This window comes from Orcinus orca, chromosome 7 (genome assembly GCF_937001465.1).
Source record: "Orcinus orca chromosome 7, mOrcOrc1.1, whole genome shotgun sequence".
NCBI lineage: Eukaryota > Metazoa > Chordata > Mammalia > Artiodactyla > Delphinidae > Orcinus > Orcinus orca.
This window is the reverse complement of record NC_064565.1, coordinates 92,484,889-92,508,238: the sequence shown is the minus strand read 5'-3', so window position 1 is coordinate 92,508,238 and position 23,350 is coordinate 92,484,889. Positions and strand designations below refer to the sequence as shown.

Genomic DNA, 23,350 nt, shown 5'->3' with positions numbered 1-23,350 from the left:
TATTGATATAATATAACCTGGCCCCCTTTTGGTGATCCACGGGATACGCATCCTATCTGGAATTAATAAGGTTGGGGAAATGGCCTGCCAAGTGTCTGACACCTGCTCTGTCTGGCATACTCTGGAGAGCAGGACAGAGAAATCTTGTTCCTGTTGCTCACTAGGTAAAGGGCAGGGGCAAGCAGGGCCCGTGGGCTGCCCACACTTGGGCTGGGGGTGGAGAGGAGCTCTAGGTTCATGGCTGGTCACCCACTCTGCCGACTGTAATTCTCACAGCATTTGGGAGAGGCGAGGAAGTGGCAACACCCACGTGCAGAGTCAAGATCAGCCAAGATCTCTGAGTGAAGTTCACTTGAGAACCTTTGAAAGTAGCCGTCCAAACTGAAGAAAGGCTTATTGTCTCTCCTGAAGGCATATGCCAAAAGCACAGGGAGGCGGTATGGTATCTTGGCCAGAGCTGTAGCTGAGGACCCAGGAGATTGCGGTCAGGCCACATCTCTCCCTTGAGCTTCAGACTCGCGTATCCGGCTCTTTGGTGAACACCTCTGCTGGAGTGTCCCACAGGCACTTCAGGTTCGGTGTCCAGACAGGGCCCGTCATCCTCACATCCTCCACTCTAGCTGTTCTAAAAATTAACAAGGGTTAATGATAGGCTAAGGGCTCCTCAGAAGAAATAAAATGTAGTCAAATGGGTCTCCTTTGAGGAGAGCGACTTGGTGTTTTTGTGTGTGTGCATCCCAGGAAGAGCACCTTTACTAAACAACAGGAAACAAAACGTGCCAGGAATCTGACCAGATACACAAAGCAGCAGCTGAGATTCCTGATGGGAAAGAATGACTCCCCATGGAACATAAATAGATCCCCTCAAAGTACATATATTTCACACGAGTGTGTACATACATATGTAATATATTAAAAGAAATTTGGTTTCTACCACGAGAAGTTACTCAGCAACAATAAATCAACGTCACACCTCAGACAGGGAAGTGCGGGCGCTGCAGCCACGTTGTAAACCGAGGCGCACCTCCGTCCTGCACACGCCTCCCCTCTGTGCGCTGTGCACACTTGCTGGCTGGCGGCTTCTCTCTGCCCCTCCCCCCAGGCTCAGCAGATCCAGTGTTTGTGGAAGAGTGCATCAGGGAAGAAAGGTGGCCCTGTGGCCTTGGAGCCCACCCTGCAGAGCCCAGGAGCTGGCTGCAGCAGGGAGGCAAACACCCGAGGCCACCGCCGCCTGCCTGGAGGGCCACCTCGGCTCTGGGGTGAAGGGAAGCGCTTGGGACCCCAGCAATGGCACGGCAGTGCACCTGGTTTTCAACAAAGAGTGTGTCTCTGGGGTCCACCCAGGGCCCTCCAGATCTTTGTAGTTTGGCCAGCGGGGGCTTCTCCTAGGATCAAATGGCTTTTGGGAGGGGAGTAGAGTGTCCAGAGTCACCAGGGCTCAGCCCTGTGAGTGTGTGTATGTGCGTGTGCACACGCCCGCAGACACACGTGCTTCAGTGGAGGTCAGCAAGTTGCAAACAAGTGTTCTACAGGGGCGTGCTCAAATAGTGTCTGCTTTGGGGTCAGTTTGTCACTGCGTTCTGAGTGTCCTCATGCCAAAGTGGATTTGTTCAAAAGATGCCAGTTGCTAGAGGCTACAGATACAGAAGACACGTTACACACTGGGGGGTGCAACCCTCTCAGGGCATGGCACAGAGTTTTAGTAAGAAAACAAACAGAAGAAATGCACAGGAACCCTTTCCTCACTGTAAAGCCCTTTCCTGACACCACAGGCAGACGGGGAAAGGCTATCAGGGTTTGTGTCTAGCCCTGTCACTCTCTTACTTATGGGCTTTATTACTTTGTAGTCTTGTGTTTTCTCCAGTTAATTTTTATTTTTTTCTGAATCCTTTTTCTGAGGCCCCTGAGTAGCTTAAAGACTTAAACCAGGAGCAGTTCTTCTCCTCCTTGACCGCCGCTTCCTCCTCTTCTGCCACCCTCATTCCCTCCCTTTCCTTCCATAACGACAAGCCCAAGGGTCTTCTTCATTAGGTAGGGCCTCTGTGTCTTCTGCCTCGTTTGGCAATGATTAACTAGGCTTGTGAGCCTACTGAGGATAAATGATGCTTTGGGTATAAAGCAAACCAGATTTTGGCATATTGAGGGCAGTGGGTAGCTGGGGTATAGTAGGAGTTGTTTGGCTAATGGGCAAGCCTGTCTGAAGAAGGCCTTCTGGTCAGACAAAGTAGCATATTGGTTAAAACAATGACTATAAACCTAGACTGTTAGAATTTCATTCCTTGTTTCAGTACTTACTAGCTGTGTAACATAGGGCAGGTTTCTTAATCTCTCTGAACCTTAATTTTTTTGGGGGGGGGCCATAAAGTGTGGGATAATAGTAGTACTTACCTCAATATCTTGTGAGCATTAAATGGGTTAAAAGATCTAAAGTGCTTCTGAGAACCATGTCTGGCACACAGTAAACACTTAATAGAGGTCTTAAACATTTAATAATATTATTATTACTATTACAATTGAATTTGGAAGTCATCCATGAGAAGCAAAGTGATACTACCAATCACTCCTAGTTTTCCCTGGCATAGTCAGTTTCATAAAATGGCCTCGTAATAAATATTTCTTGAATTGGCCTTCCTGCATTGTACTTTCTCATAGCTGTTAACTGGTTTGTTAATGGGAAATAAACCATCCATTCCCTCTCTCATACTGATTTGTCATCAACTGTTTACTGTCTTCTACGCCAGAGTTTATGGTCACTGAGGAAGGGATTGTTTCTTATGCATTGCATTATCCTCAGTACCTAATATAGTGCCCTGAACATAATACATCCTGAAAACATTTTCTTACAGATGAGATGAATGTATTTCTGATCGAAATCAAGCTGATGAATTAAGAACATTAGTTCTTTAGCCGGTTTATGTCCTTCTGGAAAAAGAACAACTCCACCCTCTTTTCCGAGGGCCTCGCACCATCATGTAGCATCTCATACCTTGCACATCCTCTCTGTGAAGTTCTTTAGCAGCAGGAAATGAAGATTTGCTTTCATCTCAAAGGCTGCTGTGCACTATCCTTGTGATAAGAGAGAATCAAACAGATACGGCTTGTAAAGTAGCCCCTGGTGTTGGAAGAATGGTGCCCTGGGCTTGGAGGAGTCTCCAGACACCATCTCAGATGCCAGGGTCACACAGGCATGGTTACGATTACCCTTTGTAGAGGAATCTGACTGCTGTTTGGTGAGCACAAAGCCTGGGGAGATAATTGTGGTGTGCCCTTCAGTCTTTCTGAAGTTGGCAGTCACGTGAGGTAATTTTTTGCATCACTCCTCAACTTTTCCCCGTTCCCTCATAGTGTTTCTTTACAGAAGGCTATTGCTTTGGATTTGAAGATCACTTCTTTCCTAGGTTTTTGGTATCTATGAGAGCAGAATACATCAAAGAGATTAACAGCCTACTTGTTACTATCAAAGCCAACATCCGAGCACCTGGTGTGTTCATCCTCAGGGTAAGTGAGAGAGCCCAGGTGGAAAGAGAAGGGAAAAAATAACAATAACAGCAGCAAACACTTACTTTGTTCACTATTTTCAGTGCCGTGCAGATAGCAGCTTATTTAATTCCTATAACACTCCTGTGATATAGGTATTTTTATTGAGCCCTTTTTAAGGATGAGGCCACTGAGGTACAGAGAGCTTAAGTAACATGCTTACAGTCCCCCAGCGAGTAACAAGTGGATCCTCGATTTGGACCCGGGCACTCTTTCTTCAGACTCCATGCTCTTAACCCCTAAGCTGGAGCTGGACCCCTACTTTGGAAGCCAGTAGTTCTCAGTCTCCGGAACCCTCCACTATAGAAGGCTTGTTGGCAATCAGTCCCTGTGGGAGTAAAGGGTAGGAAGTGGTGTGGAGGAAACAGACCTGGGTGATAATGTTCATCAACTAAAATTACTCCCTCAGGGAATCACTGGTTAGGAAAACGGAGACCCACCCAAGCAGTCTAGCTAAGCAAGGATTGTTTCCTGCCTTTAACACATTTACTACATGAACAGTGCAGAGCTGGTCACAGTCCTTTAGAGGACCAACGAATCTGCAAAAGGAAGACTGTAACTTTGCCTTTCACACTCTTGAATGTTATCCATACAGAAAAGCATAAGTGAACCGACCCCTCTGGGTTTGTGACCATGGAAAGAAGGCTTCAGAGTGTTGCCCCATCTTTGGCTTCCTTTTTCAGTCTTACTCAGAAGCCTGTGAATGCATTCTAGAGATGTCATTGCCTCAGGAAAACAGACTATGCTAAGTGCTAGGGTACTGCAAGTGGGTCCTACTAGGTGGATGGAGTATAGCTTGAATCCAATGTAGTTAAGACTACCTGCATTACCTGAGGATAGAATAGTCATAGCAAAAGGATTAGGTCATAAACTGATGGGGAAGGAATAGATCTAAGGTGAGATGGCAACAGCAGTTCTTTTTTTCAGCTTTATTGAAGTATAATTGACAAAATTGTACGACATTTCAGGCGTACATCATGATGATTTGATATATGTATACGTTATGAAAGGATTCACCCATCCATTAAATAACACAGTCATCACCTCATTTCAAAGGCAGCTATTTCTAGAGAACCTCAAGGTAGGTGGTGGAGACCGAAGCTTCGTCAGCACCAGCTCCCTTGCTTCTGCCATCCCAGGGTCTGCCATGCCCTAGGCAGCTGTAGCGAGGTGTGACTGGGAACTAGCCCTGAGGGAGGACCCTGATCCCGCAACCAGAATGGCTCCTTTTTAGTCCTAATCTTCACTCTGTACAGACATGCTCCTGACTCGTATCTGTCTTAACCCTTTCCCCCTTTGCACCGCTGTTACCCTGTTCTTGTTCACTAAGTAATGATACAGCCAGAGGCAGCAGGGAATTTCCCATGGGATAAAAAAGACGGGGTCCTAACACCATAGAATTACAATCCAAATATAAACATATATTAAGGTAAGAACATAAAACGCCATAAGAACGTGTGGACACTAGATATGTTATCAATATGAAAAATAGCTATACACACACACACTCTCTCTCTCTCTCTTTCATCCCTCTAAGTATATACACACGGTAGAGGAAGGTGAGGCTATATGGAGAGAACACTCAGCAAGGACTTGCAAACATTGTGTCGTAGCTCTACCCCTAACTCACCATGTAGGTTTGGAAGAATCACTTGTCTACTGCCTTTGGTTTGTAAACTCGTGAAGCAGGTTAAATTATCTCTATAATCTTTCCCAACTCTAAAATGATATTATTCTAGGATGTTGTTGAACAGACCTTGACTTACGGTTGTGTGGGAGCCAATTACTATAGTCAGAGAGGTAATGGAAGGTCATGATGGGAATATATGTATGGTTGAAATTAGGTAACACAGAAGGATTTCCACGTGCCTTGTGACTCTACTTCTGGATGAACTGCTGTTGCAATTTTTCAAATAAAAAAGTTTTAGAAGAACTCCTTGGCATTAGCTATGGAGCTCTGAAACTCAGCAGACTGCCGAATCTGACTGACTTTTCCCTCCCTGTGTTCACATTTTCATCTGCTTGGCAAGGGCAGTGGTCAGCTGGGCTTTTGTTTCAGTCGGTTTCACTCTCTGGTGACCTGGTACCATCCCTCTGCCTGTTTTTCTTGTGCTGAGTACTTTAGGAGAAGGTCTCAAGCAGAGTTTTTCTGTAGGGCTAGAAAAACCATGGCAGTATGGTTTCTTTATCTGGAGTTCTATGTTACTCTGTTTTGATTCCCTTTTTCCCCATCTTTCACTAGAGAAAAAAAAAAAAAAAAGAAAGCCAAATTTGGGACTTATACTAAAATGACTGCTTTTTCAATTATGATGTTTCTCAAAAGACTTGGAGCCAGTAGAGGTGGGAATATTCCTACGGGCTTAGAACAAGTGAGGTCACCAGGACATGGGCTCTGCTGAATTTATGATTCACTCTTCAGCAAGATTAGTCAGTGCAAAGAAGTTGCTAAAATAGGTCACAGAAAGTTGATTTTATATGGTTGTATAGTTTCCATTGGTTATATTTTTCGGAAACCCAACATGCCTCATTGCCAGCCCGCATCCTGATTCCTAACAAATGTATATGGGAACTCTGAAAATGAAATGTCTGGCATTTTTATGCGGTTGTTCTGTTAATGTATTTTATCTTTCTTGGCTAAGGAGAACTATAGTTACTAATTTCACAAACTGCTAGAGTTACTTTCTTAAAACACACATCTTTTCGTGCTACTCTGTTCTCAAAAATGAATCATGGTTCCCCATTGTTTACAAAATCAAGTGTAAATTTTTTAAAGCATCTTTCCCATCTTTCCAAGCTTATCACCTGCACCTTTCTTCACCCCATCTGTGTGCTAGTTTTGAATGTGCCTTGTGCGTTCAAGCTCCTGGGACTTTGCTCGTGATGTCTCTTCACCCACAATACCTTCTCTGTCTTCTTCACTTTTCAGAATCCTCCATTTTCTTTCAAGGACCAGTTCAAATGCCACATCATCCCTAAGACCTTTCCATATTTTCCCATTAAAAAAAAAATTGAAGTATAAGTAACTTACAATATTATATTAACTTGAGGTACACAACGTACCTATTTTCTATTTTTATAGATTATACTCTGCATAAAGTTATCATAAAACATTGGCTGTATCTCCTGTACCATGCATCACATTCTTGTAACTTATTTATTTTATACGTGGTAGTCCGTACCTCCTAATCCTTGTAATTCACCTATCTTGCTCCTCCTCTGACCCCTTTCCCCTCTGATAACCACTGGTTTGTTCTCTGTTTCTTGTGTTTCTTTTAAAATTATTTTTTTTCTCCTATTTTATGTTTCCATAGCACATTTTATTCTGCCGCACATTATAGGTAATTGCTTGTACATTCATCTCCCACAGTAGGTTGGCAGTTCTTTGATAAAATGAATTGTATTGTAGACAACTTTCTATCATTATCAGGTATGAGCATATGCAAGGTGTTTGGTTGGACTCTATGTATTGGTGCTTGGAAAATCAGGACAGCACTGTTTTATTTGTTTGTTTCCAGAATGAAAATGGCCTTTCTTTCATTTTTCCTTACCTAAAGCTTGAGTCAAGTTGAATGAATCTTATTAGTATTAATACTGTCAATAAGAGCTATCACTTAATGAGAGTTAACTTTATGCCCAGACCTGTGCTAAGAAATATTCATCCATTATCTTATTTAATATTAATAATAGTTTAATATGTTAGACTAAGAGATTAATATTTTGCTGATTTTACCAAGGAGGAAGCCAAGCCTTAGAGGAGGTAACCTCACCCAAGGCCGTCTGGCTAGTATGTGGTGGAGCTAGGACCCCAAGCCAAGCCCATTCTGGAGGCCACACCTAACCATGCTCTAATACTGCCTCTCAGGTCTGAGGAAGCTTAGGCCTCATCCCCTCCACCACAGATAAAGCACAGTGTCATCTAGATTGAAAGTCTGGAGGTTGGAGTTCCACTCTCAACTTGCACACTCTGTGGTATATCCTTGGCCAAGTCACTTTGTTTCCTGGAACCTCTTTCCAAATCTGTTAAATCAGTTAGAATGTGTTTAGAAGCAAGTAATAGAAACTCAGCTGAAAGTGACATAAACAGTGAGGCCATTTATCATCTTATGTTTTCACGTATCTAACAGATAGCTATTGGACACTTAGTGAATATCAAACACTGTATGCAGTGAACACTTAAGGACACCTACCTCTGGTGGCCCCAGGGTCATCAAGATCCAGGCACTTTTCATCTTTTTCCTCTGCTATCCTCAGTATATTGGTAGTGTCTCTTCTCTCCCTCAGTTATGCAAGATGGCTACAGCAGTCCCAAGGATATATGTCAGCTGCCAAAGTCAGGAAGGGAAAGCAGGGCACTTCCTCTGGGTCTCTTCCCAGAGGACCCGAAAAGCACCTCGTCTGCAGCCAGAACTGGGTTGCATGCCTTCCCCTAAAGCAATCTCTGGCAAAGGAAAATGTGGTTACTGATTGGGTTAAACAAATCATGATTCCTTTTGTGGGGCAGGGGAGAGGCCATCTCCACAACTGAACAAAATTAGGGTTCCGTTGGTAAATAGGGGGAGACAGTTGATAGGCTGGAGGCCCCTGACAGGTTCTACTTCAGATAGGGCTGGGCTGAAGAGATTTCTAGTCCCTTCTGGCTCTAAGTTTCTATGATTCTGTGTTACCCAAAGATATAGCAATGGAATGCCACTTATCTTAAAATCTGGTGGCCTAAGTATGAGAGATTCTCTTACACTTAATTCGTATAGATTAACGAAACAGAATGAGAAGCTCACGATGGCCAAGAGTGAGCATCATTTGAAAGTTGATGTTTGGAAATGTTTTCTGGGTCAACAAGTTCTATAAGCACTAGAAATTACCCTTGTCACAGAAGGCAGAAAACCTCTGAATTTAAGAGGTTGGGTCTGTGATCTCCTGGTCAGGTTCACACTTGAGAAGTGAAATGGACCAGGTCTGTGTTGACTTATGCCCTATCACTGTTGCTCATAGCACAAAGAACTTAGATGGAAAAGATCCCCAGCTGGTGTGTCTAGCTAATACATAGCTAGAAATGTTATGGATCTCTTTCTTCTAGAGCCTGCACAGATATGTCTTTTCCCCTAGGTTAATGAAGGGAAAACACATGGGATATTCTCTTTTACCCATAAAGAAAGATCTCCAAAGTAACTCACAGAAGAGATATCACTTGAGCCTAGTTCATTTCTACCAGAATAAGTTAACAAATATCTGTGAGCACTACTGTGGCCAGCACTGTGTGAGGGCTTATATACCATATTGAAAATGTACAAAACACAGCCCCTCTTTGGTTCCTGTAGCATCATTCGCTTCATGTTCTTTGCTGTGGACATTTGTGGCAGTGTCATGATTGATGTGCATACTGTTAATTTCACTTCCCTCATGCCCTCTAATGAGAACAAGGACCTAAATTTGGTTAATTTCCCCCTAGTCTCTGGCTTAAACACAGTTGAATAATAACACGAAACAAATAGACTTGGAAAACTGTTTTATTAACCAGAAGTGTAAAGAAAAGAGACTTGATTGTGGTCTAGAATGTCAGAGAAGTCTTCACTGAGGAAAGGGTGTTCCAGCTGAGCACTGAGGGTTGAGCACACAGCCGAGGTGGAGATGAACACAGGCTTTGTGTGGGGTGGTCAGAGGCTAAGCCAGAACAGGACTACATTTTGTAGAGCAGTGGGCAGAGATTATGGAGGACCTTCAAAGCCAGACAGAGAGAATTAACATGATATGTTTGGCAAGAAGCACTTGAAAATTTCTTGAGAGTCAAGATTAAAAGGATAATTTACAGAAAGTCTGGAAGCTGGCAGTGGCCAAGGGTAGTGGGGGGTGGGTTGCAGGGAATCTCCTTCCCTATAGCTTTTGTGTCCATGTAAAGATTCATCAGTTAGAATGGCCCCCTTGGCCTCTCTCCCTCCCTTCGCACACTCCACCCCTGGGGAGGAGTAACTTATGGGCAACTTTAGGAGAGGAACCAGGCATGTGTAACTCAGCCTCTACAGGAAGCACTGATTCTGGTCCGCTCCTCTAGGCCTGCTCCACCACCCACCAGCCTTTCATGGGTGGTCCCTGGGAGGGGAGCCTGTGCTGATCCAGTGCTGCGGGTGACTCATTGGTGAGTCTGTGGAATTCTGGGGTGCTACACACCTAAGCTGTGTCCTCCAGCTGGCTCATGTTTTGATTTCTATGTGTCTGACTACCCTCTGTCAATCTCAGTTGGTTTAGAACTTGGGTGAAAAAAAGTGATGCTATTTATTGGGTCCCCTCAGGCCCTAACAGTACATGGGGTGGATTGGTAGATGGAAAGAATTGAAGAGATGGAAATGAGAAGGCTCTGCGGTCATCATGATGTGAGGTGATGGGGACTCAAATGAGGGCGACTGTGGTAAAAGAGAAAGTGGGACTTGTGAAGAGAGAAAGGAGGGCTGTCACTGGGCTGTAAACTGTTGACAGGGTCTGTCTGATTCACCTGGTGTTTCCACGATTCTAGCTTAGTCCTTGGTGCATACATTCGACAAATACTTATAGAGCCAGCCACTGGGAATACGAAGGGAGAGAGACGTTCAGGTCTCTGTGTTCAAGGAGCAGTTCTTTGAACGAAATAAAACAATGTTGTAAGATAGAGAGGGACTGAGGGGGGCCCTTTAACTGAGGTGCTGAGGGATGAAGGCCTCACTGAGGATGGCACCTTTGAGGTGAAAAGCTGAGGTAGTTGAATACGTCAGTGGAGCTGGGGGCAGACGTCCCAAACCTAGGATACAGCAGCTTCAGAGTCCTTGAGGCCAGAAAGTGCTCGGCTTGTTCAAAACCCATGAGAGGCTTTTGGCTGGAGTGAGAGAAGAAATGTGAGATGATGTGAGGGGAGGTCAGCAATAATCAGAGGCCAGATTGTGCGGGACAGAAAGTAGAGGCATTAGAAGAATCTGGAATTTGAAGGAAGGAGACAGATTGAGCCATAGAAGACGTAGGTTCAAGTGAATAATTTTGAATAGACACAACAAACCTTAGGATATTAGAAGACAAGAGGAAAAGAGATCCATAGAGAGGTAATTTTCAGATGTTATAGAGGAAGAGATTCTGAAGAAGAGGGAAAGAATTAGGTACAGAGTGAAGGTGGAAGGGTTAGCTTTAACAAGGAGGCAAGAAGCTGCTTCTTTTGAGACCAGAAGCTAAAATAGGAAACATCTATTGAATACTTAAGATGTGTCAGGGATCGTTCTGAGAGTTACTCATTTCTTCCTCACAATAGTACAATGAGGTAGGTGCTAATATAGCCCGTTTTAAAGATGATAAAACTGAGACTTGGGTTAAGTAATTTGTCCAGGGTTACCCAGCCAGTAAGGTCAGAATTATGATTTAAACTTAAGCCAGTTGGCTCTAGCACATGTGGTCTTAACCACTGTGCTCTGTCTTACTTGTATAGGATATTGGTTAGTGTAATGTTGAAGTGAAGCCGAGTATGGTATATGTAAAGGAGCTCCCTATGGTACACAAAGAGATGGTGGAATTTGCAGTTTGAAAAGACTAAAGAAGATGTGGGAAAATTGTTCTTGGATTGTGTTTGGGATCCATGAGATGAATAAAAGAATGAATTGTCAGGATTAAAGCTATAAAAGAAGTTGAGCAACATGAATCTATGTTTGACCGGTGCTCTGGCCTGAATATTTGTGTCCCCCCGCAAAATTCATATGTTAAACTTCTGACCCCTGAAGTGATGGAATTAAGAGGAGGCTTTGGGGGTGCTCAGGTCATGAGGGTGGGGCCCTCATGAATGGGATTAGTCTCTTTTATAAAAGAGACCCTACAGAGCTCCCTAGCCCCTTCCGCCATGCGAAGTTATAGCAAAAAGATGGCCTTTTATCAACCAGGAAGCTTTATCTCACCAGTACCAAAGCTGGTACTTTGGTCTCAGATTTCCAGCCTCCAGAGCTGTGAGAAATAAATTTCTGTTGTTTACAAGGTACCCAGATTATGGTATTTTGTTATAGCAGTTGAAATGAACTAACATACCTGTGTTAATACTTCTGAGTCTTCCTCGAGCATGCTGGTCTTAAATAGACGATGGTAACGATCCAGAGTTGGTGCTTAAATCTGGGAAGTCTGAGCAAACAAGTTTTAACTATTGACTACAGAGTCTAGAGGAGGGAGTCCAGTGAAACAAGGAAGAGACTTTAAGGGGTGAGGTAGAAGGGCTTCATGTTTAAAGGTCCTTATAAGGATGGAATAGAAGGTAGGGGAGGTGGAGGAGTGAGAAGAATGAAGGAGTACTGCATTGGAAGTTGGAAAATACTTTGTGATGAAGAGGTCTAAGAGGTCTAGGATGTTACTGTTGTGGAAGAGAGAATTAGGTCTCTGGAATCAAGGAGGGGGAGGACCTATGTTTGTAAAGATCCTAAAACCAGATGGCAAATACATAACATGTATCTTTCCCCACCTCAGTGACATCATGGTGCTTTTTCCCCACTGAGTCTGGATGTGGCCTCAGCATCTTTCTCAGTACAGGGTTCCAGGCAGTCAGTAGCAGTCAGTGAAAGTTGCCTCCTGTCTCTGCGTCATACAGTGCCAGAAGGGGCTATTACTCCGAGGGTGCGTGGAGCTAAGAGCAGGCCATTCAGTAAGAGGGGAAGTCCAGAAATTGGAGTTGAGGACTAGGGCTGAGTCCTGAAGCCTAGAGGTTGTAACTAACCCCAGAGAAGCGTGCAGTCTTGGAGGAGGAAGTGGGGCTGGCCAGTGAGTAGACAGACGGTTCTCAGGTTGTCTGTATCTGCGGGAGTCTAGTCACATTCTCCCATGCTCTAGGCTGTCATGTAGTGCTGGCAGCACCTGGGTCAGAGCTGTGAGGTGAGGTTGAACCAAGTGGCACTGTAGTCTGGGAGGCTGGGGATGGGATCTGGAAGTCAAGAGACAGTAGCGGTTGAGTACAGGTCATTGGCACTGGCCATTCATGAAGAAGAGCCAAATCATAGAAGTGTCTTTGTTCTGAAGTGGCGCTATGGTTCCTCCTTTATCATTGACCTGGAAGCCTCCTATTAGAGTCATTTGCCAAAACTAAATTGTAAGCATCTTGAGGACCTCTGTCATCTTTGGGTCTCCAGTAAAGCTTAGCGTTCTACTTTGCACATAGTTGGTACTCAGTAAATGTGTGTCAAATTGCTTTGCTCCCTTAGTTTTGAGCCCATGTGTAGTTGTAAATCCTGTTTCCTAGGCTTTCAGATCTTAAAATCATCTATCCTTTTAGCTAACAATAGCCTAGATAACCTGTAGAGAAACTGAAAAGAAAGATGATGAAGGGCAAAGGAAATGTAATAAATCTGTTGAACTTTGAGGGGCAGTGCTTTTGGGCTTGTCTAGGACAGAATGTGATTCTGTAGCATCATGGTACTCCATTCACTCTCTACTTCGGCTTCCTTTCACATTTATTCATCTTGTTGTAAGAACTTAAATGTTTCCTTTAAATTTGCCTACATAATTTTGATTTGGAATACTGACACCACATAGGCTTTTGAGTTCTTTGAAAATGTTAAAACGTTGCTCTTTATCTTTCATTTTGAACTATTGTCTGATCTTTCAAGTCCTATTCTTATGACATCATTCATGGTGTTGACTCAGGCAGTTCAGACTTCCTTGGTAAATTAAACGTTTACCTAAATGTTTCACTTATTGTGATCTGGGACATGCTGGTTTTTAAAAAAACAGAATTGCATAAAGTAACCCAAATAGAAGCACATTTTAATTACATATGCTAATATATGTGAACATGCCCGATTATTATTTATAATATTATTATTATATATGTATACTGTCTAAAGACTTCCTATCAAACGCTCTACAGTCTGGGCAGAAGGATTGTGGGTGCCGGGATGTGGAGGCAGAAACTTTTTAAAATAATTTCTTATTGATTTTCTTGGAATACTTTTATTATATAACTTAGTACATATTTGATGAGTGTGAAATAGTATCTGAAATATGAGTCATCAGGGTGGTGTAGCCATAGAGCCATGGGGCTTCAGAGGAGGACAGCTGTGTTCAACTAGAGGGGACAAAGAAAGGCTTCAGGAAAAGGTGAGATTTTATACTAGCTCTCACGTATGATGAAAACATGGACAAGCAGAGATGCAGGGAGAACAGTGAGAGAAAATGCCTGAAGGTCGGGAGGGGCCAGTAATGGAAGCCACAGCAATTCCCCTGGCTGGAGTGTGGGGAACGGAAGAGAGTGGCTGCAGTGTGAAAGGTCCCTGGGGAAACTCAAAACGGAGGGGTCAGGCTAACATCATCTGAACCTCCTGATCAATCTCCATATCCCTGCAAGTAGGACAACCACCTGTAACATATTCTTGCATGAAAAAAACCCCCAAAAAAACCTAACTGGATCTTGAGATCTAAATAGCAGATGAGGGACTTCCCTGGTGGCACAGTGGTTGACTCTGCTCCCAATGCAGGGGGCCTGGGTTTTACCCCTGGTCAGAGGACTAGATCCCACATACATGCCGCAGCTGACAAGCTGGCGAGCTGCAACTAAGGAGCCTGCCTGCCGCTACTAAGACTCGGTCAACCAAATAAATAGGTAAATATTTAAAAAAAAAATAATAAAATAAGTAAATAGCAGTTGATGGAAAACCTGGGAAACAGGAGCATTTGACTGATACCGTGAGGATACACTCAGCCAAATCCAGAATGTGAGAAATTCTACAGGACAAAGGAATGAATTTCTTCAATAAATACATGGCATGAGAAAAAAAAGGGAGAAAGAGGGAACTGTTGTAGATTTAAAGAGGCTTAAAAGACCTACCAGCCAAATCAAGGTGTGGACCTAAATCGAGCAAAGCATCTGTATAAAGAAATTTTTTGAGAGAATCTGGGGAAATGAGATACAGACTGGGTATTGGATAAGGAATTATTCATGTTTTGGGTGTGAAACTGGTATATATATATATATTCTTATCTGTTAGAAATACAGCCTGAAATATTTACAGTAGAAATGATAAAATGTCTGCAATTTGCTTTCAAGTATTCCAGCAAAAACAAACAAACAAACAAAAAACAATAAAAAGCAAGAGTTGGAGAGGAGTGGGAAAGAGGAAACAAGAATAGCGGAAACCTGATGACTTTTAAGCTAAGGGGTGAGCCCACAGGTGTCCATTTTACTCTTCTCCATGCCTTTAACTGTGTTTGAAATTTTCCATGAGAAAATGTGTTAAGGCCAGTCTAAGGAGTTTGGACTTTATTGTGTAGCACCAGGAAACTTGTGCAGGGTTTTGGGCTGATGGGGAGGGCATGGGAAAGGTTATGAGTGATCCAGAAAGGTTACCCCGGTAACTGAGTGTGACATGGTGGGGTGCGGGGGGAGGACTTGAAATGGGAGCCCATTTAAGATCCTGATTAAGATGGTGGCCTGAGAATGGGAACTTTTTTGAGAACAGAAAGAGGAAATAATGGCAAAAGAGGAACTCTTCAGTGGGTTGGCAGTACAGAAATGAATGAGGTTCATGAGGGGGAAAAATCCCCTCTTCCTCGTCAATCAGTAGCAATTTTTGTCCTTAAGCCACTGCGCTGGGTACTGTGGGACCAGGGGGAGAAGGAAAAGGGGTCTTTGTTGAGGAGGAACTGACCCAGGTCTTTGTAACTAGCCACAGTGGAAAGCAGTGGGGAAGCAAAGAGTTCTCAAGTTCTTTTTGTTTATGTTTTTGTTTTTGCTTCTTGCTGTTTTTCACAAGGGAATTACTCTCTTATGGTTTCAGTATGAAATTTACAGACACAGTGATTCATTTTGATCACCTTTCTCTATTTTCATTGGGGAAACGGCGATAATCTTTGTCAGCTGTTCTACCTGAACCATTTATGATATTAATTAAGACAGAGGTCATATTGTTCATTCGTGAAATGGAACACTTTAGAAGAATGTATGTGATGAAATGATATGGTCCGGGGAAACAAAAGTTGAACTATAGTAAATTAACGAAAGCTTAGATTTAAGTATATAACTTCTGATTTGTCAATAGCAAAAATATTCAAAATAAACTTCAGATTCAGTAGAAAGTAGCAGCTAGAGATTAAAGAGAAATGGTAGTTCTCCAGCCCTCTACAGTCAGATAATTAATACTTCACACACAACATATTAATAAGGTTTGAAATAAACAGGCCCTCCAGAAAGGAATACATGCTGAGAATAGTTTCCTGATCACATCTGTTCTCTTCTTTTCCAAGAAATTACACTACAAACTGCAGCCTATAAGGATGGGCCATTTCCTATGATTAACACCCCTCTTTTCTATCTCAATTTAACATACCTATTTAGAGAGGGCTGAGCCGAGGTGGGGAGAAGATATTGAAACACAGTGCATTCTTTACCTTATTTTGCAGCAAGAAGGTGGGGGAACTTTTGAGACTCCCTGTTAGACTTCTATTCAGTCCACCCAAGCTGGCATCTGACACCCTAGCTTATACAGTCAGAAAGGAGTGAGGTTTGCTTCTGGCTTGGGTCCAATTATAGTTAGAATTTCTAATTCGTGGAAGCTGTTGTAAAAAGCTCTCAGGGAGGAAAGAAAAGGAGAGGAAAATTCCTAGCTAAAAGCAAGAGAGATGGTTTTTATTTTATTCGGGGATACATGCCTGAGCTGTTAGGTCACAGGAGGGATGGGGATGGAGGGATGCGAGGTTATGGGTCTTATTATGGAAAAGGTTGAACTGTCATCGGCACCTGATGGAAATGAGAGGAGGAGAGGTGGCATCAGTGTCTCTAACAGCACTGCCTCTCTTACTGCATTATTAGAAAAGAAAACGGAGAATAGGCATCCATTATCTCTCTCTGCAAAGGGATTAGTGTGGGTTGCAAGAAATTAATGGCTTTTGAATTACCACAGAAATACTGATGAATGTCAGGAGCAGAGATGTAAAGCAGGTAAAAGTGGCTTTTCTCTGCCGCATTTCTCTCATTTTCTCTTTTGGTTTTTGCTATTTGAAGATCTAGATCTGTGTTACTCTTTTTTTTTTTTTTTCTCCAGCCAAGATCAGAAATCATACCCTTTGGGAATGTGATTTCTCTTCTTCAGGGAGTGACTCAATTAGTGTATGACTGTCTCCGACGTGTGTCAGCAAAAAGATTGAGAAACATCTCAGAAATGAAAAGCTGTACTAGGGAGGAAAGCTCCCTCATTTTCATGCCTGTTGAAAGTATCAGGACATCTCCCAAGTGACAGTCCCCTTTTATTAAAGTATGAAATTTGTATCTGTTGCAGGTAGTCATTGATTAAAGATGGCATGACCAGATGAACTTGTGAAACACAGGGGAAGAGAAGGGAAGGGAATTATACCTATTATATGCTGGACATTATAGTAGAAGCTTTATTTCTACTCTAATTCAACAAGTACTTACTAAATACCTACTGTGTACCAGGCATTACACTATGTGCTGTGATATAAGGATGACAGGACAGGCCTTGCCCCTGTCCTCAGTGGAGCTTACAGACCAGTGACGAAGACACACTTCTTTAAAAATTATAAATTATTTTTATAATTTAAAAATTATAAACTGTTTTATAATACAGACTGATGAGAGCCCATTAGAGAGGAATAATATAGTAAGGATCCCTGATACTGACCGAGGGATGTGTCTGTGCAGGCGAGGGAGTGGGGTTGGGAGAGTCGGGACAAACTCCCTTTCTGGAAGAGAGGATGGCTGAGTGAAGAGTAAGTGTGTCATAGCTGGTGGAAGTGGTGAGAAAGGGGCATTGCAAGCGGAGGGAACAGCATAAGCAGGCTCAGAGGTGAGAGGAACTGCTATCCAAGCAGAGATCTAAGAAGTGAGTAGTTGAGGCATGGCTGGAGAACTGGTTATGAGCCAGAAGGCTCATGGCCTGGCCTTGAAGACTGATGGGGGCATCTGAGAAACAGGAGTTTATGAGAAGTGCAGTGCACTTCATGCTCTGGTCTTTCCACCGGCCCTTCCTGGCTTTACCTACCTAAAGAAAGATGAGTATTAGCAGGGAGTTAGGTCAGGTGGCAGGAGGAACATTCTCTCTCTCGTATTTGGTACTCTGTAGAACGTCATCTAGAAAACAAGAAATCCTGGCAAAGCGCAGTTGTTTCATGGGCCCACATGGCATAGTCCCAGTCATTCGGTGTTTCTGTTTTCCGAACGGACTTCTGCATGTCACATTGACCATGAAACCCCAACACCCCGCTCCCCAGTACTTACTCTTGAACCAGAAGGATGTCAACCCCTGATCCGTTTGGTTTCTGGCACCTGCCTTTTCATCTCATTTGTTCATTCATATTAATGGATTAATATGTTGCTTCCTTTTATTTTTTTTTCCTTTCTTTCTAGAACACAAGGAGGCATTCCCAAACATTCTGAAAAAGGGTTACCTGGAGATTCGGAAGGACCACGACAGTTACTGGCAAAGCTGTTACGCGGAACTCTCCCCCTACAGCTTATACTTCTATAGCCTCGACAGCAGTGGGAATCAGAACCTCTGTGGAACGTATCAGCTGTCACACTTCCAGAGCATATCTGTTCTGGGCAACCTCGAGGCCAGGCTGGTGGATACTGTTCTGTATGACAACACTCAGCTGCAGCTAAAGGCAGAGTCGCCATGGGAGGCTTTGGACTGGGGGCAGAAGCTTTGGGAAGGTGTGCACGCCGCCGCGCCTGCTTGCATGGGACGGCCAGAGGAGCTGGCTGACTCACCGGGGCTCGGTCATCATGTCGATTGTCCACAGAATCGTTGTTTGCAGAAGAAATCCAGTGAGCTGCTCGCGCCATCCCCTGTCTTGGATAGCCCCAAAGAGTACCAAAACATCCTCAAATCGGGGACGCTGTACAGGCTGACCATCCAAAACAACTGGAAGGCATTTACGTTTGTCCTGAGCCCGGCCTACCTGATGGCTTTTCAGCCTGGCAAGCTGGACGAGGATCCCCTGCTGAGCTACAATGTGGATGTGTGTCTGGCCGTCCAGATGGACAACCTGGATGACTGTGACTCTTGCTTTCAAGTCATTTTCCCCCAAGATGTCCTCCGCCTCCGTGCTGAGACCCGGCAGAGGGCCCAGGAGTGGATGGAGGCTCTGAAAACGGCTGCCAATGCGGCAAGGAGTTCAGAACAAAACCTGCAGGTCACGCTGAGGACCAAACCCAAGGATCAGATGGGTGGGCATGAACTCAGGAAGAACAAACGCCAGTCTGTGACCACCAGCTTCCTCAGCATCCTGACGACTTTGTCTTTGGAACGAGGACTCACTGCTCAGAGTTTCAAATGTGCAGGTATGAAACATATTTTCAGCCTAAAGCTCATTAGAGAATAATCCTGAATCCCACAATTGGAATTCACTTTAAAAATCCCCTCAAGAGACCAGTCCTAGCTACCTCTTGTTTAAAAGGCACGTCTCCTTTAAGGAGTTTGCTATATTAAGCCATCTGTCCGTCTTCATGCCATGCTGGTGAAGTAAGTAGAAGCAGCTCTGATCTACCCACTGAATCAGAATGACTTGGCTGAAGCATACCAGGCTAGAATTTAGGCTTCCTGAGTCTGCTGTGATGACATTTCCTCAGCCTTCTTAAATAAAGGTCGCTGGGAACGTGGATGTCACAGATTGTCTCCTAAGAGACATTCAAGCCCAAGGCTGACCACTAGCACTCCTTAGGCGAGGAAAATGTCTGTAGTCAGTAACTGTCATTGATCATGACCTTGTCAAACCCTGTTAAGGTAGGATCCAGAAAGTCAGCCTTGACAGAAAACCTGGAGGTGGCTAAGAGCAGGGCTAAGATGATTCAGCAGATGACCTCTGAGTCACGATGGGCCGGTGCCTCATCCTGGGGAAGCCTGGGGCTACTGGAACTGCTGTGGAGGGTGAGATACAAGGTGGAGGCCAAGGCAGTCATCTGTTAGTTCTTAAAACCCTATTACTGCTTCTCTCCCCTACTCACCATTCCTCTCACCTTCCCCCAGACAGTAAACCAGAAAGAGAACAACCTGCACTAAACCAAGTCTAAATATCTCCTGTAAATGAAATCAAGTTATTTCAGTAAACCCCACAATTTGTCACAAGAAATTTACCATGAAGGTAGCTTTAATTGGAAGCCTGATTTGGAAAATTTCAATTCAAGTGTATCAGATTTAAGTATGTTGTTTAGAAATGAACAGGGAAGTCACCACCAGTCAAGACTAAATTTTCAATTTCGTGCTTGTTCCTGCATTGCAAAGCCAAATAGTGGTGGCACAGTGAAACTTTGAATTTAAGTTAGTTATGATGATCGCCTTTACTACTGAAAAATAATTTACCCAAAGGGGAGATTAAGTAAATCATCCCTGCTCTGTCTGGAGGGCCTCAGTAACTGGGAAGCAGACACTTGCAGGACGGGATGGGAGACACCAGCAACCCCGAGCCGATAAAGAAGCTGTACTAGGTGAGGGCCGTATGTGTGCAGGCATGGGTGACCTTGTGTTAAGTCAGCCAGCTACTTTTGGAAAATGCTTTTGAACTAAGGAGATGCTGGTTTTAGCACAGTTTTTAGAAATTATTGACATTTCTGTGTCTTATTTTACTAGTGCATGTATTATATTTCAAAGTTCCGCCATTCAACAATAATTTATAAGTGCTTACTCTGTGGACATGCTGGAATTATGGTACACTCCTGTGGCTTTAGACTGCTGAGAGGGGCAACAAATCTGCTTTGTTATTGGAATCAGGGAGAACAGCTCAGCTTAATTTTCAAGGTAGAGACCAGAGTATGAACCGGGAAACTTTCTAGTAAAAGAGACAAGAAAAGCCTCAGGTGTTAGAAAAGATGGTCCCTTTGTTGGCTCCTATTTCACCTTCCTCTCCTAAGTTTGCTTCCTGATGGAGTGTGCCCTGCCCACATTCTGTACCACCTGAGTAGCATTTCTGACACTTAGAGGAAGGAGAGATGCAGGTAGAGGGTACCATTCAGCAGGTCTACCACATCTAGCAGATGGAGAAATTAAAACAGGAAAAAGGCATAGAAAGTTGAGTAGGAGAGACAGGGAGAAGGAAGCTAAGTGGAAAAGAGTAGGAAAAGGATCACATGATGGGCTGGGATAGAACTTGGGGCAGCTGCTTTAGGGTCCGTGTTTTAGGATGCTGCCCTTTGCTGTGTGAATCAGGTGCTCACTGAATAGCTGGCTGGAGAATAGGGTGGGGATGGGTGGTAATAGGGAACCCAGGAGACAGGGGTAATGTAGTCTAAAACTCCTTTGCTGCCCAGCTTTTACCTTCATGCTTTGATTTGGGCTTCTAATGGGGCACAGGTAGGTTTCTCATTTGGCATGGGGAGAAGTCAGTCCTAATTTGTACAGTGCGGCTGACTCTCAAGTAGAAATTTTTAATTTCACTTCAGTGCCCCCTCTTCCATCAGAAACTGCTACGCTCCGTTGCTTTGTGGTACACGTGGGTTATGGGTAAGCGTGCCCGGAATACCGGTTTCCTACCTCAGGTAGGAATACTTCATCTCCTGTAGGGGGCAGAGTCTCAAAAGAAAAATATCAAAACTTGGTAAGCAAACCTCTGAATGTTTTCTAAATTATCTGGGAGGCTGTTTATTATATCAAAGATTATTATAGCAGATAGAACTTTAAAAATTGATTTATGTTTCTCACAAACACAGTTAATCTAAACCAGCTGTTTATTCATTTAGTACTTGTGTCCCCTAACTTTTCATCCTCATAAAAACACACATTCAGTGAAAAATCTGGTTGTATAGCATGTTTACCTCCCAAACTGTCAAAAAGTCCAGTAAATCGTTTTTAGTTGAATCTTGGCTTTATCATTTTAGGGAGAAGCTAATTCACAGTATTTCATGGTTTAAGTGAGCCTCTTTAGGCTACAACTATTTATGTCCACTTAGTCCCTCCCCCTTTAAATATTTCTGATGAATAAACTTTAAAAGTGGAAGATTGCACTGAGCAGCTCTTTATCATGATGTCATTCAGATGCTATTTGGGGGAGCCACAAATGTTGGCTTTTAAATCTACAAAATAGTGCAGTTGGCCTCACTTCGCTAAATTCTTTCTGTAGGTGAAGAATTTTCTATATCCTTTTTTGAAACTTAAAGAGCCCTTGCAGAGAAAATGGACTCTGACCATCCCCAAATGCCTGAGGTTACGGTTTTAAAAATACATGCTTGTGCATAACTGTGTATTTCTTAACATGTGCTTGAACTTTTTATAGTTGTATTTGATTATGTGTGGTTTGTTCCATGGCTTCCTCTCCAGATCCATGGCTGCCCTCTATTAGGAAACCCAGCTACAGTGGTCTTCTTGCTGTTCCGGAACCTACCTTGGTCATTCATGCCTCCAGGGCCTTATTCCTGAGAACATGCCTTTGAAAATCACGTTTTTCCATTCATTCTACCATTTATTGTGCGCTGAGTTTCTGACCACATGCCCCAAACTCAGGTGCACCTGGACGAGTCAGTGCTGCGAGAAAGCAAACGTGGTCCCTGTCCCTGCCTTCATGGAACTTGCAGTCCCCTGGGGAAAACAGACACTAATCAGATGTTCACATCACCAATGCCAAATGGCAACTGTGAGCTGGGCTGCGGAAGTTAGGCCCACAGGTCAGATTAGAGAGCTGTCAGAGGTGGTGCCGTGTGGAACTCTGTGAAATTGCAGACAGTCATTTCTGACCTACCAAAAAAAGGGCAGTTTGATAAGGGTGAACTTCATGTTTGACCCTGAAGTCCCAGAACGTTCCTGAGCAGAGGAGCACGTGAGGAAAGTGGTGTTTAAGAACAATTAATTTGCTGGTCCTTTAGCACAGCTTTACAGAAACACATCTGTAGCAGAAAATGAGGAATCCTTCTTTAATGAAGTCACTGGCTGGGATTCAAAATTATGTTCGGCAATGGGACATCTATAGTGTTAAAATATTAATGCTAAGACAAACGACTGTGCAGCTTATTAAAATATTTATGGGGTATGTACCTGTAAGTGGTTCTAAATGAGGTTGTTCACAAAATGCTGTATAAATTCAATTATAAGGCAGTAGCCCGGTTTTCTTCTGGAATTAGACATGTGTACATATCTATTTCCCCTCGATAGATGCATGGTTTTCTTGGCACTAATACATACAGATTTCTTCCTCTAATTTCCCAACAAACAAGAAACCTAGCAATTGAGTATTGTGATAAAAGGGCCCAGGCCCTTTTTTTTATAGATGCTACAAGAGATGCAAAGCTCCGGTCTTGAAGTGTCTTACTGCTTTATAATCTGAAGGTGAAATCGGACAGCCCACTGTGGGGCAGTGTTCCTGATTCTGAACTGAAATTGAAAATGTTAACGCGAGAGACAGCAAGAAAACAGTGGGCTGAGGGGATCCCCTCCACCATCTCACACTGTCAGTTTTTATGGTTTTACTCCTTCGGCTGCTGTTTAACCTCTTGGGACTGCTGTTGGTAATTACATCTCTCTGGCATTCAGAGCATTTTGCTTTCCTTTTTTTCCCCCCAGCCCTTGGGAGGGGTAAGCCCAAGGGGAGGGGGGGGAGTTTTGCTGTGAATTCTTCAGCCATTTAGTGCAAATTCCTGTAATTACCGGCATTGTGTCCTCTCTGAATGGCACATAATACAGCAGAAGCCATTCCTAATTGAGACCTTACAGGAGGTACAAATCCTCTCTTTGTTCAGCCTGACAAATTAGTGCCAGAAAGTGGCAGGGTCCGAGTGGGAATCAAAGGCAAGAAACACAAAGATGGAACTTAAGGCTACAGTAATAACCCTCTCTTGTCCTGAAGGGAGAAAAGGAATGACCAATGAAAAATGAAGTTTTTTTTGTTATAAATTCCC

At 43.5% G+C, this 23,350-nt stretch overlaps 1 protein-coding gene across 6 annotated transcripts in view; it reads left to right on the top strand.

The window, feature by feature from the left end:
• PLEKHM3 (pleckstrin homology domain containing M3) overlaps window positions 1-23,350 on the top strand; it is a 184,547-nt gene that overhangs the window by 25,419 nt on the left and 135,778 nt on the right. For all 6 annotated transcript variants that reach the window (XM_004262790.4, XM_033428843.2, XM_033428834.2 and 3 more), the window contains exon 3: window positions 17,876-18,811. In XM_004262790.4, the coding sequence (XP_004262838.1) occupies window positions 17,876-18,811 (936 nt within the window). The remainder of the gene's footprint in view (window positions 1-17,875; window positions 18,812-23,350) is intronic.